Source organism: Stenella coeruleoalba (assembly GCF_951394435.1).
Source record: "Stenella coeruleoalba genome assembly, chromosome: 14".
Taxonomy (NCBI): Eukaryota; Metazoa; Chordata; class Mammalia; order Artiodactyla; family Delphinidae; genus Stenella; species Stenella coeruleoalba.
This window is the reverse complement of record NC_137160.1, coordinates 81,275,389-81,300,347: the sequence shown is the minus strand read 5'-3', so window position 1 is coordinate 81,300,347 and position 24,959 is coordinate 81,275,389. Positions and strand designations below refer to the sequence as shown.

The following is a 24,959-nucleotide window of genomic DNA, read 5'->3' as shown; positions in this document are numbered from 1 at the left end:
CACAACGCGGGGACCCAGAGAACTCAACTTCGTTCCTAAGTCGGCTCCGCCCGACGAGGCCCTCGCTGACCTCGGAACCTCAGCTGGGGCCCGCAGCCGCTCCTTCCCGCCAATCCCCAGGTCCCCTCAGCCCCCGTTCCCAAACCGGCGCCGCTTTCTCCTCAGCCCCAGGCCGCTCCCCGCCTCAACTCACGGGTTGTTATTACTCATTGTAAGTAACAAGCTGCTGAGGAGCCGCACGTTGGAGTGCAGCCCCGCTGCCGCCATGTCTCGCAAGTGGTCTATCACATTCATTCTGCCCAACAAGGCCGCCGCGGCACCAGCGCGAAGAGAAGGTTGAAGCTCCTTCGGGAAGACCCCAAGATGGCCGCCTCGCCAGGGTCCATCGGGTCTACACGCGGCACCGCCCCCAGGATAATAGGCAGCTACCGAAATGCCTGAGAAAAACGAAAACAAAAACAAAACCCTCAGTTCCTTCCCCGCCAAGCCCCCTGTGAGGTGGTACGATTTGGTTTGGGGTGCGGGGGGTTGTTTTTAGCGAAAGTTACATCATCATTCTAAGCAGCAAACTTTATGGAGGGCTTACAATGAGCTGGGGACAAAAGGCAACTCAGGACGAATGCATGCCCAATTGAAATGAGTCTGAGAGGACTCTCAGAAATTAATAAAAATGTATTGATATTTATCATAAATAAAAGTTAATATACTAGTAGGATGCGGGGGGGGGAAAAATCCCCAACAGCTGGAATTAGATATTTTAATCAGGCGCCAAGGGCAGTCCTAACTGCTTTTAGTCTCGCACGAGCGCGAAGGCTGAAAGCGCCACGCCCCCTCCCCTCAGGTGTTGCGTGTACCTTTGGGAGTACGGCTTCACTCTTTGGGTGCAAAAGGACGTATTTTTACCATGGGAAATTACTCACTAGCTCAGAGGGAATAAAGACTAGGTTGAGTTTTAGCCGTCCTAATATGAGTGTAGTGTTATCTTGTGATTTTTGCCATTCCCTAATGACGTATGAAATTGAGCATCTTCTCATACGCCTATTTGCCATCTGGGTATCTTCTTTGGTGAGTTATCTGTGCAGTTCTTTTGTCCATTTTTTAGTCCGGGTGTTCGTGTTCTTTTTTCTTTCTTTCTTTCTTTTTGGCCGCAGGGCGCGGCTTGTGGGATTTTAGTTCCCCGACCAGTGATCGAACCTGGGCACTCCGCAATGAGAGCGCGGAGTCCTAACCATTGGATGGCCAGGGAATTCCCAGGGTGTTCGTGTTCTTGTTGTTCAATTTTAAGGGTTCTTTGTGTATTTCGGATAGCAGTCCTTTATCAGATTTTATCAGAGAATATTTTGAAAATATTTGCTCCAAGTCTGTGGCTTGTCTCATTCTCTTGACCACTCCCTCGCTTTAACTTTCAGTAAGAGTCCTGAAATGAATGACTAATAATAATGGCCCGAAAAGAAACAGTGAAAATATTATTTTATTAAACTTCATCTAAATAATGATGTCAGTAAAATTTTTAATGAAAAAATAAAACCAATATTACAGGACAAAAAGTTAACGGATTAATACTTTTTAATTATATTAATGTATTTTTAAAAACTGTTACCCTACATGTTGGATTAGCAAAGAAATGAATAATATACAGTTTCTGGTCTTGACCTTTAAATTCTGAAAACTTGTCAATGACTGCCAAGCTGATCATCTCTGCGTATTCATGTTCCATACACAGTGTAAACAGATTTGTCAATTATTGGAGCACAGCCATGAAAAGACAGGGAGGAAACTTAAATGCATATTACTAAGTAAAAGAAGCCAATCTGAAAAGGTTACATTCTGTATGATTCCAACTATATGACATTCTGGAAAAGATAAAACTGGGGACAGTAGAAGCATCAGTGGTTGCCAGGGATAGAGGGGAGGAAAGAAGAGGTGGAGCAAAGGGCATTTTTAGGGCAGTGAAACTATTCTATACGACACTATGATGGTAGATACATGTCATACACTTGTCAAAACTCATAAAATGTACATCACCGAGAGAAATCTAAGGTAAACTATGGACTTTGGGTGACAATGGTAGGTTCATCAGTTGTAACAAATGCACCCTGAATGTGAGATGCTGATAGTGGGGCAGGCTGTGCACATGTGAGGGCAGGGGTATATAGGAACTCTCTGTTAGTTGCCCTCAGTTTTGCTCTGAACCTAAAACTGCTTGAAAAAATTAAACTTAATAAAAAAGAAGAAAGAAGGGGGGGTGTCAAAATTGACCTTCTCTGGGTGTCAAACATACTAGATACACCATTGTATCTAACACACTTGCAACAATGGCTGACACACAGTAAACATTATATAAATGCTTGCTATTATACTTTTTTCTACATTTGAAATATTTCATAATTAAAACCACATCTAATAATAGCAAAAAGTGGAAACAAGTGAAATGTTCACCAGCTGATGACTATATCACCAAATATGGTCTATTCATACAATGTAATCCTATTCAGCAAAAAATTAAAAACGAAAAGAACAAACTACTGAGAACAACATGAATGAATCTCAAAAATATTATGCTAAATATAAAGTCATGGTAGGTGAAAGAAATCAGACCAGAAGAAAAAAAATCACATAATCCCTGACTCCATGTATATGAAGTATCCAGAAAAAATAAACTGAAAGCAACAGAAAGATTTGATTGCTTGGTAGCGAGGGTGGGAACAAAAACAAAAGCCCATGTCTGGGACTTCCCTGGTGTCACAGTGGTTGGGAGTCTGCTGGGACACGGGTTCGAGCCCTGGTCTGGGAAGATCCCACGTGCTGCGGAGCAACTAAGTCCGTGTGCCACAGCTGCTGGGCCTGCGCTCTAGAGCCCGTGCGCCACAACTACTGAAGCCCATGCGCCTGGAGCCTGTGCTCCGCAGCAAGAGGGGTCACCCCAAGGAGAGGCCCGCGCACCGCAACGAGGAGGGGCCCCCGCTCGCCGCAACTGGAGGGGGTCCTCGCGCAGCAACGAAGACCCAACGCAGCCAAATAATAAGTAAATAAATTAATTTTTTTAAAAAAAGCCCATGTTCTTATGGAGCTGACATTATAATGAGGAAAGATAAACAGTAACCAAGTAATACAAATAGTATTATGAGAAGGTAATAAAACATACTAAAGTATTTATGGAAGAAAAATGTATAGGGTTTACTTTAAAATATTCCTGGGAGTGGAGGGAGATAGATGAAACAAAATTAGCAAAATGTTGATATCAACTGAAATTAAGTGGCAGGTACATGGGAGTTCATTATGCTATTCTTTCAACTTGTATGTATATTTAAATTTTCCATAAGTGTTTTTTAAAGGTGCTTAAAAGGTAAAGAAGAAAGAAAGGGAGTGTTGGGGCAGGGGCTGCCATTTTTAATCAAAATCAGAGAAGGCTGCACTGATTAGGTGACATATGAGTAAAGACCTGAGGGAAGGAAAGTGGGAGCCATGTAGAAATCTACAGGGAGAGGATCCCAAGCAAAGGAAAGAGCAAGCTTAGAGGTCTGAAGCAGGAGTGAGCTTGGCATGTTACAGGAAGAGTAAGGAGGTAAGTGGGCTGGAGCTGAGCAAGCAGGGAGAGGAGTAGGAAACAAGTTCATGGATGCCAATGGAGAGTCTTGAGCAGAAAAGTAACATGATCTGACTTGCTTTTTAAGAGGATTGTTCTGTCTGATGCGTTAAGAGTAGATTGGAGGAGGCAATCAAGTCCAAAATGTCCAAGTGCCAAGGTTGAGAAGGCCTGTTATAAAGGGAAGGAGGAAATGAGTGACAGCAGGTGGGGGAAACAGAATAAAGATTTTTTTTTAAGATGGAAGAAATAACATGTTTATATCCTGATGGGAATGAAGGAGAATATATCACTAGCTAAATGGCAGGAGAAACGTTGATAATTTCTATAAAGAAATAGTGCTAAAAGACATCTGTGGAGTTGATAAACAACACAAAGAATGCATGAAGCAAAATATTTATAGAGAAAAAGAAGCAAAGGAGAGATCACCTCCTCTGGAAATGTTTTAAAAATCCTCTTTAAAATAAATTACTCCAAAATAGGATGGATTCCATGGTTAAGTTCCATTAACCTCATGTAAGTCAGATCATACTGATTTTCATATTATACAAAGGACACATGTAATATTAAACTAACATGGGACACACAAGAGATAAATCCAAGGGGACAAAGCCTCCTCTTTCTCATGGAATCATCATCTTCTAAAATGATAATTTTGTAACTGGAGGGGTCTTTTCAGACACACAGCTGGCCATGAACATTTAGACAAGCCACTTAGGTGCAGAATGATGTGAATTCCATGGAGTGTTGAATCAGATACATTTAGAGGAACAATTTATAAATGTAAATGTTTTGCTCCACTTAAGTTCATTTCTAAATCTCCAACAGCCTAAGAATGAAAACCTCTCCCAGCTCCATTAGACATTTTTCTTAGATCTGCCTTTTGTACAAGGGGAAAAACATAACACTTGTAAATTGCTCTAAGGGAAACATTACTTAATATCCCTTAAGTGTCTCCTGGCAGTGATAGCCTTCCTTTCAGTGGAAAAGTAACTTTAGGACAAAGAATTTGCCTGGACAACTGGAGGGAATAAATATAGCCATCTTTCCAAATGATTTTCCCTCTTTTCAGTAAAAGTGGCTGGCAAAGCAATATATTCTAGGGTTCTAAGGTGTCCAGATTGGCACTTTGTTTATGAGATGGTCAGACAAGTAAGGACAGAGCAACTAATTCACACACAAATGCAAAACCAACAAGGCTTGCTGAGTTAGAGTTCAACTGCCATAAAATAAAGTTTTCTGGAGATTTTAATACTATTAACAACCCCCTCCAAGAAATTCCTCTCTAGGACTCGCATGTTTTATTGATCCACCCTTTATTCCGATTAACCTCTTAGACTGATTCTTTGCTGAGTCCTTCCTTCTTCCTGATCCTAACTGCTGACTTGTCTCAGGGATCAAATTCTATCTCCTAATTCCGCTAAAGACCTCCTGTCTCTCAAGTCTTTATTTCTATTGCTTTCACGTATATTTTTGTTTGCTGCTGGATATCACCCAGGCCATCAGCTGCCCCCTCACACTCAAAGTGCTCAGAATTAAACTCATCTCCCACACCCCTTCCAAAGGACTTCCAATTATTGATTTCTAGAAGTTTGCTCGGGACAATTCCAGTTTATGTCTGCTGTTCCAGAATTAATTATAGCACGCTCTTTTATGCTCAAGAGTTTGGATGACAAATTATGTCATCACCCAGCCTATTTTCATCAAAGGAACTGCTATTGTCCAAGTCAACTAGACTCAAAACTAAAACAAACAACAAAAAAATCCAAAAAACAAACAAACAAAAAAAACTCAACCTTGGGGAATTCCCTGGCAGTAGAAGAAACAGGTGAATTTAATAAAAACAAAACAACAACAACAAAAAACCTCAACCTAACCTTCAGCTGCTAATTCGAATGCAGTAGAATCTCCCGCAAATCTCCCCTTATTTTTACATTCCCAGTAACACCCACTAAGCCCTTACATGGGAACCACTAATAAAGCTTCTTACTTCCTGGTGTCTCTCCCTCCCATCTCTCTACCCTCCAATCCATCTGGTGCACTGTAATTAACTAAATTTCATAAAAGTCCTGACTTTATCCTTTCACCATCCGCTTGAAAATGTAAATGTAATCTTCATTCAGTATATATTTGAATGCCTCGTCACCTCGTTTCAGGCACTGGGGCTACAATAATGATAGGCGTGGCCCATGACCATGTTAAGAAAAAGTTAAATAGTAATATAAGAACAGACAAGATAATGACTGGTTCAGGGGGAAGTCTTCAGAGGACTTGTGATGAAATGGCAGATGACTGATTTTTTTTTAAAGCACTGTAAGAAACAAGAACTCAAACAGATACTTGTACACTGATGTTCATTAAAGCATTATTCACAAGGGCCAAAATGTAGAAACAACCCATCAGCAGATGAAAGGATAAACAAAATAGAGTATATCTATACAATGGAATATTATTCAGCCACAAAAAGGAATGTTACAACATGGATGAACCCCCAAAACATGATGCTAAGTAAAAGATGCCAGTCATAAAAGGACAAATATTGTATGATTTCCCCTTATATGAGACACATAAATAAGCAAATCCAGAGACAGAGAGTAGATTAGAGGTTACCAGGGGCTGGGGGAAGAGGAATGAGGAGTTACTGTTTAATGGGTACAGAGTTTCTATTTGGGATTATAAAAAAGGTTTGGAAATAGTGGTGGTGGTTGCATAACATTATGAATTTAATGCCACTGAATTGTACACTTAAAATGGTTAAAATGGAAAAATGACAATGTAATATGCTACAAACCATTGAACTGTATACTATAAATGGGTGAATTATATGATACATGAATTACATCTCAAGAAGACTGTTTAAAAAAAAAGTTCTTGAGAGTTAAGCACAGAAACTCTGGAATGGCTTGGGGAAAACTGGGGCAGGAAAAGTGATGTTCAGGCAAATCGTTCTCATAATGGTAGGTAAAAGCAGAATGGTGCCCTTGTGTGGAGAATCTGTCATGTCCTTTGTCCCACTAATAGAATACAGTTTAAAGTTCTAACCCTGGGGACTTCCCTGATGGCACAGTGGTTAAGAATCCGCCTGCCAATGCAGGGGACACGGGTTCGAGCCCTGGTCCGGGAAGATCCCACATGCCACGGAACAACTAAGCTCATGCGCCACAACTACCGAGCCTGTGCTCTAGAGCCCGTGAGCCACAACTACTGAGCCCACGTGCCACAACTATTGAAGCCCACGTGCCTAGAGCCTGTGCTCCGCCATAAGAGAAGCCACCATGAGATGCCTGCGTGCCACAATGAAGAGTAGCCCCCGCTCGCTGCAACTAGAGAAAGCCTGTGCACAGCAACCAAGACCCAACGCAGCCAAAAAAAAAAAAAAAAAAAAGGTCTAACCCTGACCCTGGCTCTCAAAAACGTGGGTCCTTCATTATTACCTGCTAGGGCAGCTTTGTCCCCATCACGTTCTTTGCCCTAACGTTTCCTTCATGCCAGGCCTGATCATGTCACAAAGCTGCCCAATATACTTCTTTCTCATTTAGCCTACCCAATTTGGTTCACCTGTTCTGAGCTCAGTTAATTTGAGTGCCATCTTCATTAAGTCTTCCCCAAGCGACCTCAGCAATAACAGCCTGCTCTTTCTCTGGGCAGAACTGAGCAGTCATGTCAATCTTTCAGTGTTTCGTCTCTCCTATCTTGATATACAAATTTCTCATCAGATGGCTAAGGTCCTGGAGAGCATAGTTGCCCTTTACATTTCTTGTATATCCTCAATCTCCTGCTTTTGTTGCCTGAATGTTCTACTAAAAGTTGCAATGTGGCCAAGTGACCATCTTATAATGGCTGAGAGGGCCAGCCCTGGGTTTGGAAAGACTTAGGTTTCATTGCCATTTCTGCCAACTTCCAGGTGCTTGAGTTTGGGCAAGTTATTTAATTCCTGTAGGCGTCAGCGTCTTCATCTAAAAAGGGGGATAGTACCTGTATCTGCCACAAAGATTCTTGAAAGGGTTAAGCAGGATTTAAAAAGGCAAAGCATTTAGCAAGCTGTCAGATCACCTGTAAACTGGAGCTGCAGTGTTGAAGTGGAAAATTGTGATTGGTGATTTATCTCAAAATCAACACAGAACAGATGTGGCCCTAAAATTACACTCTCCTAATGGAATGGTCTTCCAAACTTCTATAAACAAAATGAAGGGAAAAACAAACCAAATGGCTTTTGGTATTACATCCCTTTCTGGACACAACTCCAAACTTTTTATTAAGTTCTTCAGTACTAATAATTTTGGAGGAAAGGAAAATGTAGAATAAAACAATTCTCATAAATCTTGTTCAAGCATTTCCATGTACTGTAATTTTTCTATGCATATGACAATAACTGGTGGCATATTTTAAAAATTAATAAATGTAAACAGGATGCTTAAGAAAAGAACCAGGTGACTGTTGTCCTCAGCCTGGTTTTTGGCTAATATATTTTTTCTAATATTTGACTTCCTATCAATGTTCTTTTTTTTTTTTTTTTTTTGGTACGCGGGCCTCTCACTGTTGTGGCCTCTCCCATTGAGGAGCACAGGCTCCGGACACGCAGGCTCAGCAGCCATGGATCATGTGCCTAGCCGCTCAACGGCATGTAGGATCTTCCAGGACCGGGACACGAACCCGTGTCCCCTGCATCGGCAGGCGGACTCTCAACCACTGCGCCACCAGGGAAGCCCTCAATGTTCTTTTTAAAAACTAGATTTTCCCTCCTGGTTATTAAGGTAACACATTTCTTACTGAATTGTAGTATATATGACTTAGGATGTACAAGTCTTTGTAATTGCCCCTGGTGCAAAGTAATCACTCTTAACAGTAATCACTCTTAACTGTAATCACTCTTAACCCCTACTTTTTTTTGGAGTACATACAATTAAATAAACAAGGATGGAATCATACTATAATACTACCCTCAACCTTTTTTTTTTAAACTCAATGATGTATACCCTAAGGCATCTTTCCATAAGAGAACAGATAGAGCCCCTTATTATTTTTAAGGGCTGCATATTTCATTTTATGGATGCACCATGATTATTCACTTATCCAATTCTCTATTAAAAGATGTCTGAATTATTTCCAGGTGTGTGTGTGTGTGTGTGTGTGTGTGTGTGTGTGTGTGTGTGTGTGTGTTTCAGCATTCAACAATACTTGAAGATGAGTTGCTGGGGGCTTCCCTGGTGGCGCTGTGTTTGAGAGTCTGCCTGCCAATGCAGGGGACACGGGTTCGAGCCCTGGTTGGTCTGGGAAGATCCCACATGCCACAGAGCAACTAGGCCTGTGAGCCACAACTACTGAGCCTGCCCGTCTGGAGGTTGTGCTCCACAACAAGAGAGGCCGCGACAGTGAGAGGCCCGCGCACGGCGATGAAGAGTGGCCCCCGCTCGCCGCAACTAGAGAAAGCCCACGCACAGAAACGAAGACCTAACACAGCCAAATAAAAAAACAAAAAAAAATATAGGATAAGATGAGTTGCTGAACCAAAAAGAATGAACATTCAAAAATCTGATACAGGGCTTCCCTGGTGGCACAGTGGTTGAGAGTCCGCCTGCCAATGCAGGGGACACAGGTTCGTGCCCCGGTCCGGGAAGATCCCATATGCCGTGGAGCGGCTGGGCCCGTGAGCCATGGCCGCTGAGCCTGCGCGTCCCAAGCCTGTGCTCCGCAACGGGAGAGGCCACAACAGTGAGAGGCCCGTGTACAGCAATAAAACCAAAAAAACAAAAATCTGATACAATTTTTAAAAGACAAACAAACAAAATCTGATAATTATTACTAAACTGCCTTCCCTAAAAAGTTGTATCTTGTGGGCCTCCCTGGTGGTGCAGTGATTGAGAGTCCGCCTGCCAATGCAGGAGACACGGGTTTGTGCCCCAGTCCGGGAAGATCCCACATGCCGCGGAGCGGCTGGGCCCGTGAGCCATGGCCGCTGAGCCTGTGCGTCCGGAGCCTGTGCTCCGCAGCGGGAGAGGCCACAACAGTGAGAGGCCCGCGTACCGAGAAAAAAAAAAAAAAAAAAAAAAAAGGTTGTACCTTGTAATAATATTCTTTTAATGTCGACATCACATTTTGCTTAAAGATGTATTTTTGAACCCATTATGCTATACTTCATGTATAATTTATTCTAAATCCTTTGGAAACCGCTCTCTCTGGTACATTAAAAAACAAAACACTTACCATATAGCACTAATGGGAAATGATTTAGAAGCCAGGTTTTTAGCGCTTATTGTCTGTGCTCTCCCTGCTGGTACTAATGGAACAGGCACCACAGGAGTTGGTTTTTATCACAAAGATTCCACAATTAAAAAAAACACAACACATCTGTTAGAAACAAACCTTTAATCTTGATATGAATCACTGTAGCTTTCTTTCTTTTTGACATGTCTCTGAGTCTGTAACAGAAGTTCCAACCCAAACACCCAGAATCTGATTTTAGATAAGAATTTTAATTATAAAACAAAAACACAAACAACCCAACAATAGCACTCTTTTGGCTTCAAGACTATCCTTTTACCTATCTATGGAGTATGTTTTAACATACCCACATTCTTTGGTATGTGAAATGTGGTACTTACTTAGTCCATAATTCAGATCTTCAGTGAACAGATGCCCAACAGTATTTAACTCACATTTAAATTACATATTAACCCATAAAGCCAAAATGGAAATTCTCTAGTCAATCAAGTATCACTGCAAAGCTCCAGTTTTAATACAATTTGAAACTTAGTTCTGTTCCTATATAGCGTTCCCTTTGTCCTTAGTAGCACATTACAAACAATCTGACTAACAACACACTCAAAACTTTCCTCTTTCCAGGCTCCCCTGTAGCTAGAGGCCAAGAAGACAAAAGTGTAGGTCTGGGCAGGATTTCTGGGAAGGGTAGGTAAGGTGGCACTCAGTTGGTATACTCCTTTGGCCCTCATGCTCTCCCCTCTTCCTTCCACCAAGCCCAGAGATGCAGGAGCATCTAGAGACTATGAGGATGAGAGCCACATGCAAAGGAGAGTGGATTAGGAAGACAGGAGGAGACTGGGCCCCCCATGACATCCTTAAATGGCTGCCCCATGTGGGAGTACTTCCAGATTAAAAACAAAGAAACAAGGACTTCCCTCGTGGCACAGTGGTTAAGAATCCTCCTGCCAACGCAGGGGAGACGGGTTCGAGCCCTGGTCTGAGAAGATTCCACATGCTGCGGAGCAACTAAGCCCGTGCGCCACAACTACTGAGCCTGTGCTCTAGAGCCTGTGAGCCACAACTCCTGAGCCCACATGCCACAACTACTGAAGCCCGTGCACCTAGAGCCTGTGCTCCGCAACAAGAGAAGCCACTGCAATGAGAAGCCCACGCACGGCAACGAAGAGTAGCCTCCACTCAACTGCAACTAGAGAAAGCCCGCACACAGCAACGAAGACCCAACACAGGCATAAAGACATAAATTAATTAATTAATTAATTAAAAACAAGCAAAAAAAACCCCAAGACACTGTAAATTGGGTTTTCTGTACTTGTGGCCAAATACTATCCCAGCATACATACCAAAACAACTGCATCTTTCTTTCTTTCTTTTTGGCTGTGTTGGGTCTTCGTTGCTGTGCGTGGGCTTTCTCTAGTTGCAGTGAGTGGGGGCTTCTCTTGTTGCGGAGCACGGGCTCTAGGCTCAAGGGCTCTAGAGCACAGGCTCAGTAGTTGTGGTGCACAGGTTCAGTTGCTCCGCGGCACGTGGGATCTTCCCCGACCAGGGCTTGAATCCGTGTCCCCTGCATTGGCAGACGGATTCTTAACCAGTGTGCCACCAGGGAAGCCCCAAAACAACTGCTTCTTAAAGTAAAAGTCAACCACGTAAAGGTATGATAACGGTGGCAGTGCAGTAACTATGTCCAAAGGACTCGAGGAACCTCCTGAAATATCTAATCTATAACCTTAACATACATGGAAATACATGGTCCCGTAAGTTTTTGGAAGAACTCACACTTTCTGTCAGCCTAACAACAAAAACCTCTTAAATGCTAAAAACTGGCCAAATATAAAAATGAATGCCACATAAGGATAGAAAGTAGCATCTAAAAATAAACCCAGGGCTTCCCTGGTGGCGCAGTGGTTAAGAATCTGCCTGCCAGTGCAGGGGGCACAGGTTTGAGCCCCGGTCCGGGAAGATCCCACATGCCTCGGAGCAACTAAGCCCATGAGCCACAACTACTGAGCCTGCGCTCTAGAGCTCGCGAGCCACAACTACTGAGCCCGCGTGCTACAACTACTGAGCCCATGCACCTAGAGCCCGTGCTCCACAACAAGAGAAGCCACCACAATGAGAAGCCTACGCACCGCAACGAAGAGTAGCCCCCACTCAACTGCAACTAGAGAAAGCCCATGCACAGCAACGAAGACCAATGCAGCCAAAAATAAATAAATTAAAAAAAATAAATTAAAAAAGTTTAGTTTAAAAAATAAATAAAAATAAATCCATACATTTATGGTCAGCTGAGTTTTGACAAGGGAGCCAATACAATTCAAAGAGTAAAGAATAGTCTTTTCAACAGAAGGTATCGGTACCAATGGATAGTCACATGCAAAAGAAATAAAGCTAGACCCCTATCTCACTTCACATACAAAAGTTAATTGAAAATGGATCAAAGAAGACTATACTTTCAGGGATCATATAGAATGGACCTGAGGACATGGGGAGGGAGAAGGGTAAGCTGGGATGAAGTGAGAGAGTGGCATGGACATATATACACTACCAAATGTAAAATAGATAGCTAGTGGGAAGCAGCTGCATAGCACAGGGAGATCAGCTCCGTGCTTTGTGTCCACCTAGAGGGGTGGGATAGGGAGGGTGGGAGGCAGACACAAGGGGGAGGGCATATGGGTATACATGTATATGTATAGCTGATTCATTTTGTTATACAGCAGGAACTAACACACTATTGTAAAGCAATTATACTCCAATAAAGATGTTAAAAAAATGGATCAAAGACCTAAAATTTCTTGTTACATTAAATTTCTTGTTACGTGAAAAAAAAAAAAACCTAAATGCAAGAGCTAAAAGTATAAAATGCTTAGGAAACTTAGCTGTAAATTGACACTTTGGTATAGGTAATGGTCTTTTAGATATGACACCAAAAGCAAAAGCAACCAAAGAAAAAATAGACATATGACATTTAACTAAAATTAAATATATCTCTGTGCTTCAAAAGACACAAGCAAGAAAGTTAAAAAAAAAAAACAGGGACCTACTGTATAGCACAGGGAACTATACTCAATGTCTTGTAATAACCTATAATGAAAAAGAATCTGAAAAAGTGTACTTTCCTGTACACGTGAAACTAACAAAACATTGTAAATTAACTACACTTCAATTTAAAAAAAAAAAAGATCTTCATGGGAAATAAACATTTCATTCATGGCAAAAAAAAAAACCTATGGAATGGGAGAAAATTTCTGCAACTCATATATCTGCTATGGGTCTAGTATTCAGAATATATATAAAAAACCTACAACACAACAACAAAAAGACAAATCAAATAAAAAATGAGCATAGGATTTGAATAAACATTTCTTTTAAAAAGTTATACAAAAAAAAAGTTATACAGTCAATACCCACATGAAAAGATGTTGAACACCACTAGCATTGGAGAAATACAAATGAAAACCACAATGAGATACTTCACACCCACTAGGATGGCTACACACCAATAACAAGTGCTGGTGAGGATGTGGGGGAAATCAGAAGCTTCATACACTGCTGGTGGGAACGTTAAATGGTGCAGCTGGTGCAGCCTCTGTGGAAAAAAGAGTCTGGCGGTGCTTCAGAAAGTTAAATATAGCTATCACGTGACTCAGCAATTCCATTTCTAGGTATATAACCAAAAGAAATGGAAACGTATGTCCACACAAACACTTGTACATGAATGTTCTTGGCAGCACTGTTCATAACAGCCAAAAAAATGGAAGCCACTCTGATGTTCATACACTGATGAATGGATAAACAAAACGGGGTCTATTCACACAATAGAATATTACTGAGCCATAAAAGGGAATGAAGTACTGATACAGGCTACAATATAGATGAACCTTGAAGATTATGCTGAGTAAAAGAAGCCAGACACAATAAGACAAATATTGTTTGATTGCAGTTATATGAGGTGCTGGGAAAAGGTAAATTCAGACACTGAAAGCAGATTAGAGGTCACCAGGAATTGGGGGTTACAGGTACCAGGGGTTTAATGGTTAGTGTTTCTGCTTGGGGTAACAAAGAAGTTTTGGAAGTAGATAGTGGTGATGGTGGTGCAACATTGGGTATGTAATTAATACCAGTGAATTATATACTTAAAAGTGGTTAAAACATAGTAAATGTTATATTTTACCACAATAAAAAAAAAAGAAAAAAGAAAAAGGAATGAGGTACTGATATAACATTGACGAACCCTTTTTTTTTTTTTTTTTTTTTTTTTGCGGTACGCGGGCCTCTCACCGTTGTGGCCTCTCCCACTGCGGAGCACAGGCTCCGGACGCGCAGGCTCAGAGGCCATGGCTCACGGGCGGGCCCAGCCACTCCACGGCATGTGGGATCTTCCCAGACTGGGGCACGAACCCGTGTCCCCTGCATCGGCAGGCGGGCTCTCAACCACTGCGTCACCAGGGAAGCCCAGATGATCCTTTTTTAAAAAAAAAAATTTATTTGGCTGCACCAGTTCCCAGTTGCAGCATGCAAACTCTTAGTCACGGCATGTGGGATGTTCCCTGACCAGCGATGGAACCCAGGCCCCCCTGTATTGGGAGCGTGGAGTCTTAGCCACTGGACCACCAGGGAAGTCCCTGACATGGATGAACCTTGAAAACATTATGCTGAGTGAAAGAAACAAGACAGGAAAGACCCCTTGTTTTATGATCCCATTTATGTGAAATGTCCAGAATACGCAAATCCATAGAGACAGAAAGTAGATCAGTGGGAGGAAAGGGCTGGATAGGAATTGCGGGGGAATGACTGCTGAAGAGTACAGGTACATCTTCTTTGGGTGGCAAAAATATTCTGGAATTAGTAGTGACGACTGCAAAACTTTGTGTCTATATTAACCACCACTGAATTGTACACTTTTTTATTTTTTTAAACATTTATTTATTTATTTTTAATTTATTTATTTTTGGCTGCATTGGGTCTTCGTTGCTGCACGCGGGCTATTCTCTAGTTGCGGCAAGCGGGGGCTACTCTTCATTGCAGTGCGCGGGCTTCTCATTGCAGTGGCTTCTCTTGTTGCGGAGTGTGGGTTCTAGGCACACGGGCTCAGCAGTTGTGATTCACAAACTCTAGAGCACAGGCTCAGTAGTTGTGGCACATGGGCTTAGTTGCTCTGCGGCATGTGGGCTCTTCCCGGACCAGGGCTCAAACCTGTGTCCCCTGCACTGGCAGGCGGATTCTTAACCACTGCGCCACCAGGGAAGTCCCCTGAATTATACACTTTAAAAGGGTGAATATTATCTCAAAAAATTTTTAAGTGAATGTCAAAGATAAGCAATGAAGTTTTTCTGACATGAAACGTTAGAAAATTTCTTTATTATTACTCATTAAGCACCAGCTTAATACTGCAGAAATTTCAAATCACCCATCAACAACTCATTCTTCCCCACCCCACAGCCCCAAATTCTTGATAAAGAGATCTTCAAGTAAAGACACACTCTCTTCTCTCCTCTGTATAAAACTTTATGAAATAAAGGCAAAGAACTGTGTACATCTTGCTGTAAATGCTGCCCACAGCTGTGAAGACAGTGTCTGCCCAAGGCTCCCTTTACTGTCCAGGTCCTGAAAGACTCTTGTTCATGAATTGTCTCTTCACAAAGCAAGTCCACCACTAACAAGAGGGGACAAAACAGAATGAACAGTGGTGGTCAAATCACAATGCAAGTTCAAGGTAAGGTCAGAATATGAATTTACTTAATAACAAAACTTAATATTGGTCTGGCAGCCCTTGTATTATATAAACTCTTTGAAGATACATAAAAAATTTTCCTCCCTCCCTCCCTTTCTTTTGGAGTGACTCACAGGTTACTCAAAATAACAACAACAAAATAAATGTAATACATTAAAGCTATCTCACACAAAAAAGCTGTTATATGGGTTTACAATGCCCCAACATAAGAATATACAACCAAAAATTTTTATTACATGCAATTCATTATTCAGTATGATTCAGTGAACTCCTACTATGTATAAGGCACCAAAGTTAAGCAACACTGCAATGCAAAAACTAAAGACCTCAATGTGTTTAACAGTGGCTACAGGGTAAAAGGTGATTTATCAACTAAATGAGAAAAGAGTTTTACCTTGCTGGGTTTATCATTCTGAGGGTCAAAAACTTTCTCACAAAGTCTCAGTCCAGTCTCTTGCCTCAGCTGTTGTAAGTAGGCCCTCATCACTTCTAAAATCAAGAGCAGGTAGAACAATAAAAAAATGTATTTGAGAAAGCATCCCAAATGGGCTGGCTACTGATCTCGACATTGACCTTGGCAATACATTTCAATACCTTCGAACAGGATAAGAAATAGAAACGACAGTTCAAATGGTTTTATAACTATACTCATTTTGGTCCAAAAGATTCTCCACATGTCATGCTTGTTGCCAAGGATCTTTTGTGAGAGTGAGTAGTAAGATAATGTACGGGCTAAAGATTCCACTCTCAATCTGTACACCAGTCAAGGCAAGAAAAGGAGGGGTGTTAAGAAGTCCAGTGGAGAAAATCTTGTGTCATATAGGAAGGTAGAGATGTTGTTCTTACCATCTTCCTGTTTGTTTGCAGGTTTGGCGTAAATTGCATTAAGTGGAAAACCAGGCTCTCCAGGAATGGGAAAATTAGTGATTCCCAGTGTATACATTTCTTTCTCGCCTTGGCTTTTAGAATTGCACTTAAAAAAAAAAAAAAATTATATACACAAACATAGGGAAAAAGGATAGTAATATCCAATTTTCAGTTTTTTATCTAAGTAGCCATGTCTGGGGTTATGTTTTTGGTGCCCTTTTGCAATCTGGTGAAGCCTATAGGCCCCTTCTCAGACTAATGTTTTAAATGAATAAGATAAAACAGAACTACAAAAGAAACCAATTATAGTGATATACAATAATTACCATATTAAAACATCAAATTTATCACACAGTCATACATGTGCTTCTTTATTAATGCGCTAAATAACAAGACCCAGCAGTGGGCCTAACAACTAAATTTTGAAGCAATAATGAATGTAAACAAAATTTCAAAATATCTTCAACTCTAAATGTAATATGAAAACGCTGGGGACTTCCCTGGTGGCGCAGTGGTTAAGAATCTGCCTGCCCATGCAGGGGACACGGGTTTGATCCCTGGTCCAGGAAGATCCCACATGCTGTGGAGCAACTAAGCCCGTGTGCCACAACTACTGAGCCTGCGCTCCAGTCAATATTTACTTGTCCTTAAAGTCTCAACAAGTCTAAATACCTATTAATTTGTGTTCCTGACAAATGATCATCCAAGTTTAATTACCTTTTGGAGTTTCTTTAGACACTCAGAAATGTAGAGAGTTATATATATCAAGGTCCTATCGGCTTCATTCTATGGGAAGAAAACAAAACTCAAAAACAATTCTGATCAAAACCTAATAATTATGTGCAATAAATGAATTCAATCTTTGTCTTTTGATTTATCAACTGAAAACTGTGAAAGCAGTTACTACAGCATCAAAAATTCCCATTTTCGGGCTTCTCTGGTGACACAGTGGTTAAGAATCCACCTGCCAATGCAGGGGACACGGGTTCAAGCCCTGGTCCGGGAAGATCCCACATCCTGCGGAGCAGCTAAGCCTGTGTGCCACAACTACTGAGCCTGTGTTCTAGAGCCCGTGAGCCACAACTACTGAAGCCCGCGTACCTGGAGCCCATGCTCCACAAGAGAAGCCACCGCAGTGAGGCCCACGCACTGCAATGAAGAGTAGCCCCCGCTCGCCGCAACTAGAGAAAGCCCGTGCACAGCAATGAAGACCCAACACAGCCAAAAATAATAAATAAAAATAAAATAAATTAATTAAAAATACATAAATATTTTTTTAAAAATTCCCATTCTCTGCATGCAATCTTCTCAAGCCCCCTTTCTGTCTGCCCCTGGGGAGGGAGCCACCAGCTTCCACCCTGAGCTTGTGTGGCTGCCCCTGTTTTCACCCTGAGCTTGTGTGGCTGCCCCTGTTTTCCTCAGCTCCCTTCGCCCTTGGGTTCCTGAAGAGTTGTGCCAATAGCTCCTCATTCTGTGTACGAAGGAGAGTTAACAAAGCCTCCTGGAAAACCTGAGATGAACCATACAGCTGGCTAACCTTTAAAAACTCTTTCACTTCAGGATCTCTGCCAAGAACAGAAACATTTATGACTCTAAATGAGGAAGCAATTATTTCACAAGTGACTTGTTCTTGAAGAGCTTCATTAGCCCAACTCTTGACCTAGCCCAAAGGAAAAATGTGGAGAAGACAAATGGATGCTAATCAAATGTGGCACATACTTCATGTCAAATTTTACACAGATTTATAATTTTAAAGAAACAAACTACACTTTTCCCTATTTTTAAGATTATATGATATTCGAGAGAGAATGAAATGTGGCAGAACTTTAATTACAAACACCACACTTAAGACTATGCATTAGATATAGAAACATCTGTAACATCATAGAATGTTTAGACCACAGTTTATAGACCAAGAGTCTACAAATAAAGATTTCACATCCTGCTTGACTCCGAGAGATTAAAGTTTGGCAAGGAGTTGAAGTTCCATATTCTAGAACATTATCAAGAAGATTTATTGACATTCCTTGTAACTTGCTCATAGCAGCATCTCAGAGAACTTCATTTTCCATTTCCCCCCCTCCTTTTCTGCCCCCACCCCACTTCTGCCTTCCTCCTGAGCTCACAAGAACTAAAAGCAGAAGGGAAGAAATGGAGGTTGAGGGAAGGGTCCAGGTCACTGAATTTTCTTTATCTCTCCATCTTAGGTCCAGGACATAGAAGTATATTAAAAAAGTAACATAGCATGCAGAATTTTTTGGTTTGGGACTTCATACAGTAGGCGCTTAATACTGTTGAATAAATATAAATAAGTGTCTAGACCATGGGCTGGTAAATTTCCTCTGTACAGGACCAGATAGCAAGTATTGTAAGCTTTGTGGGCCATAGTCTCTGTCACAACTACTCAACTCAGCTATTGTGGCATGTAAGCAGTCACAGATGATATATAAACAAATGCACGTGGCTATGTTCCAATAAAAGTTTGTTTACAAAAAGAAGTGGTGGGCCAGATTTGGCCCTCAGGCTGTAGTTTGCCAACCCATGGTGTAGACCTTGGAGGAAAAACGAGGAACTAACATTGTTACAGAATTAGGCACTGTTCTGGATTTTTAAAATCACACAATCTCATTTCATTTAATTTATTCCTTACATCAACCCTGACTGCCAGGTTGATACCATCCCCATAAGAAAACTAAATTAAAGAGTAAAAGCTCTATACAACATTGTAAATCACCTATACTACAAGAAAAATTAAAAAAAAAAAGAGTAAAAGCTCTGTACTTTACCTTAATTTCATAGTTTTTGAAGAAGACATTGGCCTTGAAGTAATAGATAGCTTCATCCACAATATCTGTATCTTTTGCTAAGCAGGACACAAGGGGAGTAAGGCAGAAAACATTAGCCAAATGTAAAACATAACATCTAAAAAAGGTAAAAAGAGGGGCTTCCCTGGTGGCGCAGTGGTTAAGAATCCACCTGCCAACACAGGGGACATGGGTTCGAGCCCTGGTCCAGGAAGACCCCACATCCTGCGGAGCTACTAAGCACGTGTGCCACAACTACTGAGCCTGCGCTCTAGGGCCCGCGAGCCACAACTACTGAAGCCCACGTGTCACAACTACTGAAGCCTGCACGCCTAGAGCCTGAGCTCCGCAACAAGAGAAGCCATCACAATGAGAAGCCCTCGCACCTCAACGAAGAGTAGCCCCCGCTCGCCGCAACTAGAGAAAGCCTGCGCACAGCAACGAAGGCCCAACACAGCCAAAAAATAATAAAATAAATGTATAAATAAATAAATAAAAATTAAAAAGCTATCAAGAAAAAAATATCCAACCTCAACGGTCAAGGGTTTTGGAGTTTTATAAAATAAGATGAGGGTACTGAAATATAATGTCTTTAGAAACAATTTCTAGAAAAATAAGCACATGATTTATTCTTATAGCTTTATTGTTTTACAAAAATTATACATGCCCATTAGAGAAACAAATTAATCAACACAGAAAAAAAACTTAACTGTCACCCTAATCTCACTACCCAGAAATAACTGCTCTCAACATTTGGTGAACATCACTCCAGACATTTCTCAATACATTTATAAAAATAGACTGAGACAGGCGATTGGGATTGACATATATACACTAATATGTATAAAATAGATAAGTAATAAGAACCTGCTGTATAAATAAATAAATAAATACATTAAAAAAAAAAAAAAAAGACTGAGACAGGGACTTCCCTGGTAGTCCAGTGGCTAAGACTCCATGCTCCCAATGCAGGGGGCCTGGATTTGATCCCTGGTCAGGGAACTAGATCTCACATGCATGCCACAACTAAAGATCCTGCGTGCTGCAACTAAGACCTGGAGCAGCCAAATAAATAAATTTAAAAAAAAAGACTGAAACATAGACTAACTTTAATAAAATGCTTTTTAAAAAATACAAAGTACTCAATATAATTTTATTTGACCTTACATACTATAGCTTTAGGTAAAAAACTCTTAACTGTCATTTAGGAACACACTGGGATTCACAAGTACATCTTTCTTTTTACGAAAACTGACTTCAAATATATTTGTACAAGCTGTTCAGATGGCTAGAGACTGAGAAAAGCCAGAAGTACTGTTGTAACAAAGACAGATCTCATTACAAAATTTCTTTGCCTTTTTTTTGGGTTTTCCTTTTTTTTTTTTTCATTTTAAAAAGGTCAAAATCCCAGGATCTTGATATCCAACAGCTGGTTTCTGCAATGCAGAAATGGTTACTTATATTTCTCGTCCCTGACTTCTATCCCTCTCGCACAGCAGAAATGCAAAACAATTCTGAAGTTTTGGTACTCTGAAGAATTTCAACAGAATTCTTTTTTTTTTTCCCTTCCTTTTTTAAAAAAATTTTTTAGCTTCGCTGCACAGCCCATGGGATCTTAGTTCCCCAACCAGGGATCAAACCCATTCCCCCTCTAGTGGAAGCACAGAATCTTAACCACTGGACCACCAGGGAAGTCTGCAACAGAATTCTAACTCTAGACTTGTGTTCCCTGCAATCTATTTTCTTATCTGCAAAAAGGAAACTTCCTCAGATGATCCAAACAGCGCTTACAAGAGCCAGCTAGTTCTAAATGTCACATTGCAGGGAGGGGGAGGTAGCTAGACAATAGGATTTAGAACCTAGAAGAGTGTTTGGTATATAAAAGGTGTTCAAAAGATATTTGTTGAGGGCTTCCCTGGTGGTGCAGTGATTGAGAGTCCGCCTGCCGATGCAGGGGACACGGGTTCATGCCCTGGTCCGGGAGAATCCCACGTGCCGCGGAATGGCTGGGCCTGTGAGCCATGGCCGCTGGGCCTACGCGTCCGGAGCCTGTGCTCCGCAACGGGAGAGGCCACAGCCCGCAACGGGAGAGGCCGCAGCGGTGAGAGGCCCGCGTACCGCGAGCGCGCGCGCGCACACACACACACACACAAAAGATATTTGTTGGATGTAAGTAATTAGATTAATGTTAACAGTTACTTAGTCTACAGCACAGGCTTATACTTCTCCATAATTCCAATTCAGTCCTAATCCAGCCCCCAGGGAAGAGTTAAGAAGTCACTCCTTATCTACAGAAATCAGAGTTCCGGTTTCTTGGGGTCCCATTCTCCCTCAAGGGCCCAAGAATTGCAAAGGTGGTAATTAGATTTACTCCATCCTTGGTCAACTGCATCTTCTGATATATAATATGGTATTTTGTAACGATCTGAGAAGAGCTCTGGGCCAACACTGACTCTTATTCTTCTTTTGCACTGTAATTCTTTTACATTATTTTTTCTCTTTTTGGTCTGCTTTTTCCCACTGTTCCTTTTTTTTCATCTCAGAACAAGTAAACAGTGTGGTGACTCACCAAATTTATTAAGTTTACTGAGCTTTCAAATGGTGTTGAAAACAAAATTAAGAGGAAGTCAAGTCAAATAATCTGGCAGAAGAATGGAGACAGGGTCAGTACAAAATTGGTAATCCAAACTATGGTCTTGGAAACCATGAATGGAACTCAGTGCAGGCGGAAAAGGTGTCTAATATAATACAAATTACACTGTTGGCAGAACATCTCAGAATGTGTCAGAAGAGTCTCAGATAGCATCTGAAATGAATGAAGCTTTCTGAACAGTAAAGAAAATGGCTCACCCTCGCAAAAAAAAAAAAAAAAAAAAAGAGTACCAAGAAAGAAAGTAAAGATATAATGTTCAAGAAGCAAGAGAAGAAATTAGTAATATTATACAGGATACTTAAGATTGAGGTATTGCTGAAAACTGAGATCCTGAAGAATGGACAAAGAAAGTAGATTTAAATAAAGAAGAGGTTAAAATACATTTTGTTTTTTCCAGCTTGATGACAGAGAAAGGAGGGAGACATGGCGTTCTACAGAAGTAGCAGCATTAGTTTTTAAGAAATGATAGTGATGATAGGAAGAGTGTTGAGAATTAAGCACATTTCCTCTTCCCTCTCAACAAAATATCCTGGAGAAATTGGCAGCAATAATACAGTTTCTTGTTAAATGCAACATATACCCATGATCTGAAAAGGTCTAGAGCACAATATCCCCCAAGCAAATAGAAAATACAAGAGCAACCTGAGACAGAATTTCCTTGATTTGACGTCAGAGGGTTTCATACCAAAATCTGAAAATAATGGAGTTTCGACTTACTCTCTCTAGGGGCGGGTCCTTTGAACTGACTTCTGATAGGCAACAGTGCCATGTTTCCAATGAGTTTCGTGTCAGGGTCCATGAGGGAAGAGTGGTAAGCCTGTAGTGGCAAGCCAGGTAAGAACACAAAAGCAGAAAGAGAGCAAATGTCAGCAGGGCAAACAAGTACATTTCCCTAAAGGAAAAAAAGACTAACTCATCCAAGATTAACTGGCTCATGAAAACTGACTATTAAATTTTGAGAAAATTTGAGGCAAGCTGGTTGCTGAACACAGCCATCATTAAAAATGAAATTATATAAATTTACAATTATGTAAATTATATTAAAAACAAAGGTAATAAATACTTGAAATTTATTACTTCCTATTTAAAAAATTTATTTTTAATATGATCTTAAGCTTATTTATATCTTTTGTATCTTTATGGTGTAAATACTATATAATGAGGTGCTAATGTGCATCTCTTCCAGTTCCACATTCAGTGACACCACATTGGTAACTGGTGGAGTATTTACACTATAGAAATAGGCAAACACCATATAAATCAGGGGTACCCAGCCCCCAGCTGTTGTTAAACCACAACCCAAGCACTGGCTCTTCAGCTCTGCCACTTCCTGGCTTTATGCCTTTTGACCAAGACATCACTTTTCTTCTCTTAGCCTATTTCCAAATTTGTAAAATGAAGAGATACATACTTGCTTTCAGTGGGTGGATGGGAGTTAAAGGAGGAGGGGGGAAAATCATATTTATGAGAGCAATTTATAGGCTGATTTCTAGTTCTGCTTTTTACAAGATGTCTGGCTTTTTGTAAGACATGGGCCCCATTCATTTATTCATTCATTCATTCATCAAAAGATTCCTAAGCACCTTCTGTGTGCAAGGCATGCGGATCCAATGGCATGCAAGGCTAGTATGGGCTCTGTCCTTGAAGAATTTTCAGGTGAATGGAGAAGACAGACATTAAGTCTGTCTTCTTAAGAGCACCCGCACAGGGGAAGCCCAGGTGCTCTAGGTGCAACTGGAATGATGAGTACAAGGCTTTAGTGTTCTGGTAAAATCAGGCTTTATCAAGATTTAATAGTGTGCAGCCTTGGGCAAGTTACTTAACTTCTCTGAGCCTCTGTTTCCTCCTCTGCAAAATGAGAAAACAATAACATATCTACTTGATAGAGTCACTGTGAGGATTAAATGGGATAATTTATATAAAGTGTGTAGCTCAGGGCCTGCCTGGCATACATCAGGAGTCAAATGGTAGCTATGAGATCCGTAAAAATACGTACCGATAACTATGGTTTGCTCTTTTATTACAGATATGCTTCATCTAAACAAGCCTCTACCCTCCCCTTCACCAGCTATACTGTCTTGTTACCCATCTATTTCCTTCATGGCATTTGTCATTATCTGAAACAATCTTCTTTATTTTATTTGTATTTACATGTTTATTGTCGGTCTCCCCATTAGAATGTAAACTCCTTAAGAACAGTGATTTGTTGGCCTTATTCACTGCTGTCACAGTGCTTGGCATGCAGCAGGTGCTCAGTAATGTTTGTCCTATGAATAATCACATGTTATTGAACCTCTTTTTTCCTCATCTGCAAAATGGAGACCATGATGGTGATAAATCTACCCCAGAGACTGGCTGTCAGAACTTAAGAGCAACCAAACCACCATCAATTTTTACTCCCACTCTGATGCACGCGAAAACAGAAACATCTGGAAACCGGGCGCGGACCTTGCGTCTGCTCTGAGAGCCCTAAACCCAGCGGCGCAGGGGTGGCCGCCACTACCCGGGTGACAGGGGAGGAGTCCGGGAAGTGGGGTCTCACAAATGACAAGCAGCTTAAGAGACCCGCCCCCAGAGGCGGAGGAGGAAGTGGGCCTGCAGGAAAAAAAGGAGAAGCTAACTCTAGACTTGAGATATGAAAAATTAAAAGGGCAGCCCTGGCCTTCGCGGCTCTAGTGAGGCTTTGGGAACCCTGCTGGAGTCGGGGGAAGGCAGAAAGGGCGAGAAAAGGGGTCGGGATTGGAGAGGAGAGGGCAGAAGAACTGAGGCAGTCTCCTCAGCACGCCCGGTATCTCCGGCCCACTCTGCCGCGCCCCGGTCCTCCAAGCCCGGTCTACAGCCCCGGGCCGCCCGAATCCTACAGGGGCCGGCCCGCTCCTCTCGCCTCTCCCCTTCTCAGGCCCCTGCTTTCTCTCTGCCCCCCTCGGCCCGCTTTTCTCAGCGCACCCACGACTTCTCGCCACTTTCCCAAATCCCCGCCTTCTCCCAACACCCCCAGCTCGGCCCCTTTACCGGCATCTTGGAGGCGCCCGGGTTTCAACCCCGATGAGGAGGATCGGGTTAGAGCGCGGCGCTTCCGGTCTGGCAGCCCGGGCGGGG

General features: G+C 41.6%; 2 protein-coding genes across 4 annotated transcripts in view; both read right to left on the bottom strand.

Annotated features, from left to right (window-relative positions):
* Positions 1–429, bottom strand: part of ANAPC7 (anaphase promoting complex subunit 7) — a 48,012-nt gene extending 47,583 nt beyond the window's left edge. The window contains exon 1 of one of the 3 annotated variants that reach the window (XR_013831241.1): positions 194–309. Coding sequence is in view for 2 of the 3 variants with exons in the window: in XM_079942206.1 (XP_079798332.1) it covers positions 194–294 (101 nt within the window). In the remaining variant the exon portion in view is untranslated. Of the gene's footprint in view, positions 1–193 lie in introns of all 3 variants that reach the window. The other 2 variants (XM_079942206.1, XM_079942205.1) reach the window with 2 other exon arrangements.
* A 13,966-nt stretch (positions 430–14,395) lies between these two features.
* On the bottom strand, positions 14,396–24,959 carry ARPC3 (actin related protein 2/3 complex subunit 3). The gene is made up of 7 exons (XM_079942904.1): positions 24,873–24,959; positions 22,578–22,677; positions 19,190–19,266; positions 17,121–17,189; positions 16,383–16,509; positions 15,931–16,025; positions 14,396–15,458 (listed from the first exon to the last, which is right to left on the bottom strand). Exons 1-7 carry the CDS (start codon positions 24,876–24,878, stop codon positions 15,396–15,398), a joined length of 537 nt encoding a protein of 178 aa, XP_079799030.1. The 5' UTR covers positions 24,879–24,959; the 3' UTR covers positions 14,396–15,395.

Bases quoted from the DNA above. Each gene is read 5' to 3' on its own strand.
- ARPC3 (XM_079942904.1), bottom strand. The intron at 19,267-22,577 runs GTAAGTCGAAAC...TGTCCTGCTTAG, and splicing joins AGGACCCGCCCCTAGAGAGA to CAAAAGATACAGATATTGTG. The intron at 16,510-17,120 runs GTAATTAAACTT...TTTTTTTTTAAG, and splicing joins GTCTAAAGAAACTCCAAAAG to TGCAATTCTAAAAGCCAAGG.